We start from the raw sequence: 13,032 nt of genomic DNA, 5'->3' as shown, positions 1-13,032 counted from the left end.
TCTGTGTGAGGTCTGATTAGCCTCCAAATCCATGACTCGGAAATAAATTAAACACAGTATACGGACACGCTTTCCTACTCTCTGCTCCTGTATGTCATGTTGTTGTTGCAGAAATAGATGTTTTATATTGTGTATAAGATTTTGAACATTAGGTTTTAATTTCTGGAATGCTGTGTTCAAGGACTTGTAAATGAGACTAGAAAGATTCATAATTTTGGGAAAGCTTGTATGTACAGAGAATTTGAGCATTTTAGAAAATAACATTTTAGATGTTAACTACATATTCTGTGACAACACCATGAATTGTATTAATGGTATAGTTCAAACAGATGGATGTTGTGCTAATTGTGTGCTAATTGTGAGTTTTGAAAATGTGACCACAGTTTTGACAAAAGGAGGTTAGCGACTGTAAAAAAAAACACGTATAATATGAATAATATCGTTTACAGTAATGTTTAAAAATACCTATACAGCATTTTGAAGAATGAATATAGCCTGGTCTTCCTCAGATCCCTGTCCTAACTGGAGCTGTTTGCACATTCCTCACATGGACCGTACCTCTGAGTTCATCACAGCTCCATAAAGTTCCCGTCCTTCCTTTTCTGCATGAGCCTGAGGAATGTCAGCATTAACTGATCAGGGTAAAAGGAAAGCTGAGTTTGTCTGTTGTTGCAGGTCTTTTTTTTTACGCTGGATGCTGATCTGTGTTTTCTGCTGGGTTTTGTTTTATAATGTACTTATGTGTAAACACCACTGTGAAGTATTTATCAGACAGAAGAAAACTAATTTTCTCCAGATATGCAGAGTGCAGCTCTGCATATAGCTCTGTGTGTGTGTGTGTGTGTGTGTGTGTGTGTGTGTGTGTGTGTGTGTGTGTGTGTGTGTGTGTGCGCTTGTGAACGTGTGTGCATATGCAATGGCAGATTTAGGTAGGTGTGTATGTGTGCGCATGTGCATTGGTGGATTTAGGTGAGTGTGTGTATATGTGTGTGTGCACACAGTAGCAGATTTAGATGTGTATGTATGCAATGGCTGATTTAGGTATGTGTATATGTGTGCGATTTAAGTGTGTGTGTGTGGGTTAGGTGTGTACAGGGCAGCATCTTTTGGGGGATGGCACCAGATGGCCACACACACACACACACACACACACACACACACACACACACACACACAGAATCGTAATTTGCACAATGTCATCATCAGTCAGTTAACCTTGGCGGAGCGGCTGGCCTACTGCCTGGGAAGGTTTCACTGAAAATTACAAGGTGTGGAGGGGGCAGGACTAGGTTGACCTCAGGTGTTCCCATTGGAAGCCCAAGACAGAAGGGAATAGGGGAATGTAGTCAAATAGTGCACCTGTACTAACGCAATTTATTAAAATCACCAAATACATTCATTCATAATAGAGCAATATTGTTGCATCTTTGTTCAGGTTTGTGCAAATTAATTAAGAATAATATAAAACCAGCCTGTACACAGTATACAAACAATGTTTTAGTCTTGGGTCGGGGGGGGGGGGGGGGGTGTATAGGCGACCAGTTTAGGAAAAATGGGAAAATGGGAAAGAAAAAGGAAAAATGCACAAAAGATAAAGCCCTGCAGCTAATATGTCATCGCTTTATGAGTATATTATGAATATAATGAATAGGCTGGTATAATAACATTTCTTCATTAGCCCTTGCTATGGTAATCGATATTACACACAGGGTGACAATATTCTGATTTCTGTCCAACCACCTTACATTCGATATTTCACACATTTTCATCATCATAATGAGTGTAGCCTGAAGCAAAACAATTACAACAATAACTATAAGATGATTGAATTTGTGTTTATTTGTGTTTTTGAGTTTATCTAGCACTGCCCGAGTGAAATGGCAGGTATTGAAAGTGCACTAATGTAATTTGTGTACTCCTGTCTCCATCTTGTGGTGAAAATGTCATACAGTGAAAATGACATTGACATGCAACTTTCCTTAAATGTATGGAGGCTCACAAAGAATGCTTGCTACAGCCTATTACAAAAGCATAATCTAATAATGAACATAATTTGGTGTCTTTTAACGTGGAATATTGGTACTTTATCCTTCTAAAATGCTCAGTGATTTAAGATTAAATGCATTGCATTTGAAGCAAATAAATATCAGTTTAAGTCAGCAGTAGAAGATTTGATACATTAAGAAAGAAATATTGACAGATAAGTCATCTTGTTAATGAGAGGGCTCATTAATGGTGGCTGTAGTGAATAGAACAGAACATAGTCTCTGATCAGTTGTCAGATTTAAATTAGATCTGATATAAGTCACATTAAGTAGCTAATATTACACTTCAGAATCTTATTCCTTTTCATTATACACAAGAGTGAGGTACAGGTAGAGAATGCTTCCAAGCTTTTATGGTTATTGGCCATCCTGATTAGGCTACAGCCTCCACAATGCTGGAGGAGAAAGTCCTAAATAAAAAGGGCATGAAAAGATCAAACATGGGGAATTACACTTCATAGTCCTCTCCGATATCTGCACAGGCTCCACTGTTCATACACATGGCGTTTCAGTAGCACCCAATGATAAGATTTCAAATCTCAATAGCAGTTAATGATTAAACTTCCAGTCCCAATTCTCTCTACTACAAGAGCCTGTCTTACTTAGAAAGAGAAACAATTTCATTAGTGTGGATGTTTTTTGAACATGCTATTTCAAAAGCATCTGTCCAGTCTCTGTGCTCTTAAAGCAGTATATGAGTGGGTTCATAAGTGGAGGGAACAGCCCATAAAACATAGCTATAGCAATTTTTAAAAATCTATGTTCACCTTTAAACTTGGTATGTAAGGCATAATATACACTAAGAGACGTGGAATGTAGTAGATGCTAATTATACACACCTGGGAGGCACAGGAAAGGAAGGCTTTCAGCCTGCCCTGATTATCGGTCTTTGTGATTACAGTCACCACGATGATGGTATAGGACATGGCCAGGGAGAGTTGCACTTGATAGGCAGCCCTTATGTCTGTACAGGCTAAGTTATTCATAGAAATTGTGTCACAATAGCAGTTAATTATCAGGTTTGGTCCACAGAAAGGCATTTGGGCAGTTAGAGATGTAGAAATGGGGGGGAGAGATCACTGCTGAGGCCCAAATGGACGCTGCCAAGATCCTCATAGTCTGGTTGGTCATCAGTGCTGGGTATCTGAGTGGGAAGCAGATAGCCAGATATCGATCTAGAGCCATGATCATCTTGATCAGAGAGTTCAGTGTGCCAAAATAGTGGATGAGCTGGAAGGAGATAGATCTGTTGTTGAACCAGTAGCGAGAGATCAGTTTAGGTAGAGCCACAGTGCAAAATCCAAAATCAGATAGAGCCAGATTCAACATGATAATATACATAGGCTTGTGAAGTCGTGGTTCAATCGCAAACAGCACTTCCAAGATAGAATTCCCCAATTCTATAATCACATAGATGCTAAAGAAAAAGGTGCCCATGAGATTATAGAATTCAGATGGAAGTCCAGGGAATCCCACAATAAAAAACTCTGTGACAACAGTCAGGCTTTTCAGCAACATCCTGGAAAATTTTAAAATAGGTGAAAATTCTTATTGTACTACCATAAACAGAATAAACAATATCTTAGAATTCTGTTAGATTTTTACTTGCTTTCCTGAGTTACATTTTTGAATACCTATTTTAATGCCCTACTATGCATTGGTCTGAATAATGAAATCAGTAATAAAATCAATAGTAATCAAAATACATACAAAATTAAATATTTGGGAAATGAATGATTATAATTAGAGAGTTTAGTGTTCAAAGCCATTGTTGAATCAAAACATCTAAAATTTCAGGTAATCTATGTGTGTTTCTACTGGTGCACACATTCAAGGGTTTTGTTTAAGTGAAACATAAAATATAAATATAGCCTCTACAAATGTTTGCATTTTGCAATTAAAGCAGTCCTTAGTTAATATTACCCACCAGTCTGTGTGGAGAATTCCAATATGACGTGGTGGACAAATACAGCGAATTTATTGTTTTTAAAATTTGTTTATTTATAAAAAATATTCTTATTACACCAAATTAAAGCAGTATTGAGCACTGTGCTGTTTTCTTGTGGCCAATTCACACCAACATGCCTCTTTAAATTGTAATATTGTATAAAGAATTCAATAACATATCTATGGCTAAGATACGGCCATTAAATATGCACTGTTAAGTGTCGTCAGGGTTTGAAAAACCATTTGATCACTTTTGCTTAGTTCATTTTTAGCTCAGTCTTCATATAGTGTGATTCAAATTTCACACCAGATTGTCAAGGTTGAAAACATGTTGGAAAAAAGGAGGAAGCAAACACAAGCATCCAAGAATTTAATGCAACGAGTGTAAATGAGACTGAAACGAGTATAAACGAGACTGCTAACTAGAACATAAGAAGCAAAGGTAACACTGGTGACTGACAAATAGTGTCTGAAACAGAACAGGCTTATTAAGAATAAAAACATAACACAGGTGGTGTGGAGAATGAGGCAAACATGAACCACCTGAGTGGGGTGTGGCGATAAATTAAAACAGACCTATAAACCAACCAAAACGTAAACAGAAGCCATTGGCAAATAATTTGCTGTGGCTTCAAGATGCACACTTTCTGGCCCATAATATGTGTGAACATGACTGAGTATCTGCATTACTCTGAAATGGGAGCATCTAGGAGCAACAGAAACTCAGCCATGGAGCAATAGACCTCACACACTCACAGAGGAGAGAGAGAGAGAGAGAGAGAGAGAGAGAGAGAGAGAGAGAGAGAGAGAGAGAGAGAGAGAGAGAGAGAGAGAGAGAGAGAGAGAGAGAGAGAGAGAGAGAGAGAGAGAGAGAGAGAGAGAGAAAACGAGAGAGCGCCAACACAAAACCTGAGGAGCAGCAGAGGGCGGCATCAGACCACAAGTAAAGCCATGATCACAGCTTCATAGTGTTATGGATCATATACATCTCAGTGTGGAGCAGGTCTGAGTTTAGTGTAAATAGCAGCAATTCCTCCATCAGAAACTACACCTTGCCTGCATTAGCAGTCCTGGCACCCCAAACTCCTGCAGTCCATCCTGCATGGCGTCACTGAGTACATGGTCATGCACTTTCAAGAACACATGTATGCTGCAATGGCATGCTTTCAAGCACCCTCAACAATCAGGGAGAGGATAAAGCGTTGGTCCAGAATGCACTTTGTTCCTCCTGAATCTTCGACAGTCAGCTGGTCTCATTTCCAGTTCCCTGCAGTTTTCCCACAACTATTTGCAGTTGTAACGGATATGAGGCTACCAGAGTCTCTCAGCTTCATTGCAAGCATTGACATAAAATCACTGTTGGGATTAACAGCACATTCTATCCACACATCTCACAAGATCACCTGGAGCACAGCAGCAAGGGGCAGTGGAAGAGGAAACCCCATGTACCGCATGGACAGCTATGTAACCATCCTACGTTGGTTTGCTGTACAATCATTGCTTGGTAATGCCTGCCATTTGTGGAATACCTTAAGGACAGTGCTGATAGTGACAATGGAAATGAAAACAGAGTTACCTCGGGAGCTGAAGGAACAATTTTTTGACAGCATTTTGTCAACCTAAATTTTGCTTAAGAGAGCAATTAATCATTCTACTGCCAATGTCTATGGAGATTGCATGGCTGTGTGCTTGATATTAAACCGCTATTAGCAAAAGGTCTGTCTAAAGTACCTGAACTTAATAATTGGGATGGCTGTCCAAATATGTTTAACCATATAGCATATGGTAATTCAAAACTATCATTAACACGTGATATTACAAGGATTTTCTGAACCTGATGTGACACAGTTTAAACTGCGTTTACAGCAAAAATGTAAGATAAAAGTACAAAACTTCTATTTTATTTGGGGGGAGGGCAGCTGTAAATGACTTGTGTGACAGGTCTGTACTACTTATTTATTTTGTTCTTGTCCAGGAGAAAATTCTAGAAATGGGTGAACATAGCAAGGATAAAGGCAAAGCAAAATGTAATAGCTGGAGGGAGGGGGACTAGATGGATCTATAAGTGTATATGGGCTCTTTGATTCTGAGAAAAGAAGCCACCCCCAGTTTATAGAACGCACAAGACATATCTGGCAACAAAGAGACAATCTGGCAGCCAATAGAAATGTCTAGCACAAATGGGTTGAGGTTTTGCAACTCATTTATAATCCTGGTCCTGAAGTCACTGGATATGAACCCTTAATCCTTTTCAAAGGCTGTCGAAACACGTCAGGCCCAAGTGTGGAGGAAGGGTAAAGAGTAGACATCCTTCAGAAGGCATAAGGGTTGGAGTTGAGGGTGGACTTGGTAAAAAGTTGCAGTTGCCACCATCATTGAAACAGCTTTGCGGCAAGATAGTGTTATCTGGTCAGAGCAGGCGAAAAAAGGTAATGACAGTCCCACGGGAAGAGGAGTGTGAAAAAACAACAACAACAACAAAAAAAAAACCACTGCTAAATAGCAGGACCTTATCCAGGAGTATAAGGAGAAATGGTGGCAAGCATGTCTTGTTCCAGTCAGAGTTGGGTGTAGAGGGTTCCCAGCGCAGTCAATGTGGACGATGTTCACTGCACTTGGAATATCAGGGAGAGGAAGGAGAACAGCTGTGTGCAGGATTTCGGAGCATAAAGAGCCTCTTTCTGGTTTTGGTATAAGAGGGAGGATGTGAACTGGAGGCCTTGACCTGATTGTCAGTGATTTGAACAGAAAGTTAAGAACTGTTTTTGAAAAATGCATACTATATACTGACTCTGTCCAAAGTAACGAAAAATTAGGACGTCGTCAGCATGAATTTCTCCTGTATGCCAGTGATACACGGCTCATGTACTACTCCAACTGCCACATTGCAATGCTAAGGTTTGCAAAAGCATCACTGGATGTCATGAAGCAAATGGCACCAGCAAGTATAAATGGTTGTGGTGTAATATATTTTCATGCAAATACTGCAAATGAGTCCTAGCTATTGCTAATGTTATAATATGAACTGGAAGCTTGAAAATTGGTAAATTAGCCAAAAGTACTGACAGCTAACAAGCTAAATGTCATTCAATTGAATGGTCTGATATTAGCAACTTGCCTTACCGATATTAGCAGTTATACCATTAGTAGCTAATTAGTCTAGTTTTTTATTTGATGTTGCTAGGTGTTAGATTTCACATTCTTGCTGCTTCTGTTACCTCAGAACCTTCATAGTAAACACCAGCAACATGTAGATTAATGAATAAAAATTGAGGTCTGTACACCATCCAGTCTTTTTTCATTTTCAGTCACGTTCAAAAAAGTGCATTTTTCCAACAGATCCCTCCCTCGGACATGTTTCTGTCACATCAAGTGCACAAAGCAGGTGGACCGGCGGCAAGGAGGAGTAAGAGGGTGTGTGCCAACGTGGAAAGTCTTAAGAACAGCAGTGGACGAGGAAAGAGAAGAGAGCTCCCAGCACAATAAGGCAGAAGCCTTTCTCAGATGAGCAGCAGATGCCCAAGTGTGGACCCTCCAGACACAGTGTTTGCATTAGTTAGGCTAACCTTGCTCACTGAAACATATGTTCTCTCAAAGCATCAGCTTTTTTACAAGCTTGCATATTTTTCTGCGTCATGGCAAAACGGTTTAAAGCACATGGCAATGTTTTTGTCTATAAAAGTCTGCAATTGTTGGTGATCCAAGGATAAAGACAGCATGCATTTTCATTCTAGATGCCTTTGGTGTTGTCTCTAAAGAGCGATCCAAGTTGTTTGTGTGCTGATTTGCAGTGTAAAAAGGAGGAAAAAACTTTTGTTGTAGTCATGCTTGTTGATGTTGTACAGCTCCTCCTCAGTTTCCACTCACACCATCTCTTAATGCTCTCATTGGCTGTAGCTTGTTACCAGACTAGCTGCCAGTCAGTACTGGGTCCCGACACTTCTTCACTAAACATTTGGACTCACTAACAGGTCCAGATATTTAGCTTGCTTGATATTTTTCAGTTCACACATAACAATTGAGAGCTGATTTTTGAGTCTTAAGCAAATACACATTTGCCTCTGATCTGGGGCTTTTCTCGGCGAACTTCAAAAACTGTGGATGATTTGAAAATCGGGGCTAAAATCATGTAGTAAAATTAACTCCATATAAGATTTTCAAACTAGGATTCTTTAGGTGTCTCTAACACGTTCTCAATGCAGATGGCTGATGTGACTCTCCAGGCTACTTAGCCAAGTACTGTGAGTCAAGATGTTGTGGCCTAAAAGGTTATAAACTGCACCAAAGTTTCCAGCCCCAATACCATGGAACTGATAGAGCTCTACAAATTCCTAAAGAAATGAGGGTCTGCAGTCCAGAAAAAAAACATGAATTTGATCCCTGGCACGTGGCAAAAGGAGTTTAAAAAACTGGCCACTGCAGGTTAGATATAGGAATGTAAAGGCTTGTGAGACCATGTATTCTATCCATTAATAATTTGTGGTGGAGAGCACAGGCTGTGAGGGTAATGCTGAGATGTTGAAAGAGAAGTGGGTGTTGGTAATACACCATGGCGCCAACCAACACGACTGGCCAGGAGACAGGCACTGGCACTGGTGTGCTCATTTAGGCCCTTGATGGGCGAGCCAGAGAAGTAAGCTTTTGTTAAAGCCATAATCAGAAGCCCACAAAACATTCATGAAGACTGTAAAAGACAAGGTGCTTTTGAAAGACCTGCACCCACACTACAGCACTAGAAGTATGTTCAAATATTAGAAAAAGTTACACCTTAATGTAATATGGCAGCATTTTGTATGGCAGGATGTGACTCACATACCTTATTTTTTGTTTTTTAAATTCAAATGTGTTCAGATGTACCTCTCCATATTGTTTGAATACCTTCTGAAGAGAACCATTTCAGAAATGAAGTGATGATCCATGTCTCTATGCTTGCTGCTCTGGCTCATAATATGACCAGAGAACAGGTGGGTTAACTATCATCATTTCTCTCCTTTGTAAACACCGTGTGTCTGTGTGTCACTGGCCATTGTACATCAAACTCTTCTTGACCCATGTTATCTCTAATCTATTTTTGATTAATCTATTTTCTATTTTTGAACAGGCTATTTTTCAAGATGGGGAGAGTATTGGTGAAGTTCAGGATCTCAGAGCAAAGGCCACAAGACATCCAGAGCTAGCCCAGTGGCTGTTGAGGACTGTAGCTTCAAGATGGCTGTGAGGGCAGACGCTCTCTCCTCTGTGTCAGAGTCAAACCAGGGCATGGACATGAGAGAAGCAAAGAAATGTCATGGCCCCACAGGAAAGACTTCCCAGAACACAGAGCATTTTAAAACACAACAAGTTTCATGTTTCAAGCACATGGTGTAAAACAGCATTGTTTAAATCTTTAACTTTAATTTTAAATTCTAGTCAATAGGTCAGTGTTTTCAAAGACATAATATATCATAAATGGCATGAAACACACACACACACACACACACACACACACACACACACACACACACACACACACACATATATATATATATATATATATATATATATATATATATATATATATTTTTTTTTTTTTTTTAAATATACTTAAAATTTCACAATGCTTCATCAACTTCTGTATGATTGATATCCATATCAAGAGGACCTGTTCATATTTCACATATTTCACTGAACTATCACCATGGAAACTACACAACCTTTGGTCCTCCACTGTCCTGAATTACAAACATGCTACCTGAAGTAGGCAAATAGAATTCAAAATTCACAAGGATATTTTTTACAAGCTTGTATGGTTTCTCATTTGAGGACATCAGTTACTGATTGAGTCAGATAGAAAATGCTACTTAAATATAAACACTGCTTAGCTGTCCTGTAGATATGATAAGGTATAATGAAATATATGGTCAAAATTATGCATGTATGGATGCCATGTAGAGTAATTTCAGACATTTCAAATCTTTTTGGTCAGAAAACATTACGATATATACATATACAAATAAGCAGGAATCAAACTGAATTTAATGTATGAGGCACTTTACACAAGATACATTTAGTTAGTATGAAATAAAATACTAAAATAGCATGACACAAAATACAGGTGAACATGGGATGGTGTTTTGATTTGTGTGTTGGTGACCTGGTTCTGAAAGTGTGAGCTTTTTAACTGTTTAACACAATTAAAAATCTTATCTTCTCTTTGAACAGCCAGCTGGGGTCATGCCATTATGTTTTCATTGTTCTAAACCCTCTGCAGAATTTCTATTGCAGTGATGCATTCATCTCACACAAGTCTGTTCATTTAACTCACACATCTCACATGGGCCTGTTCATTTAACTCTCACCCATCTCACAAGTCTTTTCATTTAACTCTCATTCATCTCACACAAGTCTGTTCATTTAACTCTCACACCTCTAATATGGGTCTTTTCATTTAACTCTCATTCATTTCACATGGGTCTGTTCATTTAACTCTCACCCATCTTCAGCTTTAAGAAACAGACCAACACCCAGTTTAATAATTAATGAGGCCAAAACCTTAGTCTAAAGTATAGCTTCTCTGAAATAAATAAGGCCAAGTGCTTTTTAAATCATAAATTGTTCTACCCCTCACCTGACTTAACATTATTTTTACCTCACACTAAACATGCCTGACCTGTAGGGGAAACAACAGCTGACCACTGGACCGAGGTAGTCCATGCATCACAACCAATTTGGCTCGTTTGCAGAGAACTTTAATTGCTTGCTTGAACTCCTTTGTCTTTAGAGTGTAGATTATGGGATTTAACAAAGGTGGAATTGTCTGTGTCAAAGTGGAATTGATTATTCTGTCATTTGGGCTTATGGATGAGATCTTAACTGCTAAGTTTGTACTTAAAATTGGAAGATAAAATATGGCCACTAACAGGAGGTGGGATGTGCAGGTTTTCATGGCTTTGATTCGCTCAGTCCACTGTGAGATCCTAAGCAAGGCAGTGCCAATACAAACATATGAGATCATTATTACTATTACAGGGGTGCATATCAGTCCATAAAAACAAATAATTGCCATTACATAATTCATGTAATTATCATTGCAGGATAACATATAGACAGGCCCATGATCACAGAAATAGCTGTTAACAGTAATAGATTTACAGAAAGACAGTCTGGTAATCAAGGCTACAATGAGAGTGACAATAATTACAGAAAAAAGCCAATTAACACCAATGATTATAGCCATTGCCATTTTGTTGACAATAACATGGTACCTCAGTGGAAAACATATAGCGATTACCCTATCATAGGCTAGAGTTAAAAGAGTAAGAGACTGCAAGTTCATAAAAAGATAAACAAAAAACATGTTTGCTAAGCAAGCTCCATATGATATGTACTGGTTGTTAAATAGAAATGCATCCAGAATCTTTGGAACGAGAGCTGAGCTCCCACACAGATCAGAGAAGGCCAAGTTGAAGACTGCTATATACTTTGCTGTGTGTAGACTTCGTGCCAAGTAGATTGAACACATTACAGCGGAATTACCCAAAACAGTCACAACATAGACAAAAGACAGAAATATGTAGTAATACATTGTGTGTGGGACATTGTAAAATCCACTGATGAAAAACATGTTAGGAGGAATGAGTGTTGCATTCATGACAGGAGATGACTCCACAGAAATCACATAAGAAGTTTTACAGATTTATAAAGACCCAACCTGTAAGAAACAATGAACTGCATAAGTTAAAACTGATTCTGCACCTTATATTAATTTCCCCAATGCAGATCAGGACAAAATCATAGAAATATATTTAAAATGCTAAAATTAAAACAAAAATATAATCTAAATATTGCAGCACTATTAACATGAGGATATTAGATATAAGTAGATGGAGACAGTGATCCACAGTTGATTGATGTCCTTACCTCTGCAGCTAGAGTAGTATGTCAGTATACCTGATAGGATCAAACACATTTATACTTAAGCCGTGCTATTATCATGTGTGCATATAATATGTATCTCAGTCAAAGGAATGCTGCTAGGTAGGCCACATCCTTAGCAGCAGTGATTTGTTGAGGACCCTTCCTCTGTAGCTGGCAACAAATTATACAGTCTATCAAGCTACTGTGACATCATAGGTAATTCCTGCCTCTGATAGGCTAAGGGGCTAAACTTTGGTGTATGAAGAAAATGAGAGAAGAGAATGAGGGAGTTTGCAACATTGTTAGATATACAATGTTTGTGTTTTGTTTTTTTTTACATTTGAGGAAGTGCTGAGAATTTTCCAACAGATTCTAGAGAAGGGTGAGAAAGGTACTTTATCTTCTCAGTCAGTCTGGTACCAGTTGTCATTTAAACACAATACATTTTTTAAAAATAGATTTTTACATTCAGCTACTATTAATTACAACAATTTTGTCTGGCTTTACATAGGCAATAGTTTAGCATGGAATAAACCAAAATCTAACAATGACTGTATCTAGCATTTTATCTGATATAACTCAAATCAGATTTTCCCTGTATGATAATTAGAATTTTTAAAAAAAGATTATTTAAAGTTAAATGTGTTTATTAATGATGCAGTTATGCAACATGCAGTTATGATTTTTTAAAAACATTTTTATTCGTACATTTATTAGTATCATCAATATTAACATAACCACAGAATTATTCTAATATATTCGTATTATAGGATGAACAACAAGAATATTAGTAAGCAATCATTGTAAGTGATATACACGGTGACGGTGGTGGCACAGAGGAAGAGACGAGGATAAGATAAGTCAGGCTGCTGAGCTGCGATGCAGTGATAAACAAAACAACAGTAGTTGGTGTGTAGGCTTAGCGCTGTGGTGAGCAGTATGCTGCTCAAAGGTCCACTAACGTGCAGCACCTGTGGGCTTAAATAGAGACAGTGGAAACAAGGAACAGGTGAATGAGATCAGTAAATGGGTGATTGGGACCGGGACAGGTGCCTCCTCCTCGTCAGAAAGGGGACCCTCCACCCTCGTGGAAGACATATGGAAGGTAGACAATGCATGCAACTCCCTGGCAAGCCTATCCTGT

General features: G+C 38.6%; 1 protein-coding gene and 1 pseudogene across 1 annotated transcript; both read right to left on the bottom strand.

Moving 5' to 3' along the window:
• Nucleotides 1–834: 834 nt before the first annotated feature.
• Nucleotides 835–8,951, bottom strand: LOC145652386 (olfactory receptor 2AT4-like; annotated as a pseudogene).
• A 142-nt stretch (nucleotides 8,952–9,093) lies between these two features.
• LOC118242844 (olfactory receptor 1468-like) lies at nucleotides 9,094–11,996 on the bottom strand. Its single transcript, XM_081702113.1, has 2 exons — nucleotides 11,892–11,996; nucleotides 9,094–11,682 (listed from the first exon to the last, which is right to left on the bottom strand). The coding sequence occupies exon 2, from the start codon at nucleotides 11,620–11,622 to the stop codon at nucleotides 10,627–10,629; it is 996 nt and encodes a 331-aa protein (XP_081558239.1). The 5' UTR covers nucleotides 11,623–11,682; nucleotides 11,892–11,996; the 3' UTR covers nucleotides 9,094–10,626.
• Between the last annotated feature and the right edge of the window lie 1,036 nt (nucleotides 11,997–13,032).

This window comes from Electrophorus electricus, chromosome 19 (genome assembly GCF_041902795.1).
Source record: "Electrophorus electricus isolate QZ-2024a chromosome 19, ASM4190279v1, whole genome shotgun sequence".
Classification (NCBI taxonomy): domain Eukaryota; kingdom Metazoa; phylum Chordata; class Actinopteri; order Gymnotiformes; family Gymnotidae; genus Electrophorus; species Electrophorus electricus.
Note: the sequence above shows the minus strand (reverse complement) of the source record. Positions and strands in the feature narration are given on the sequence as shown.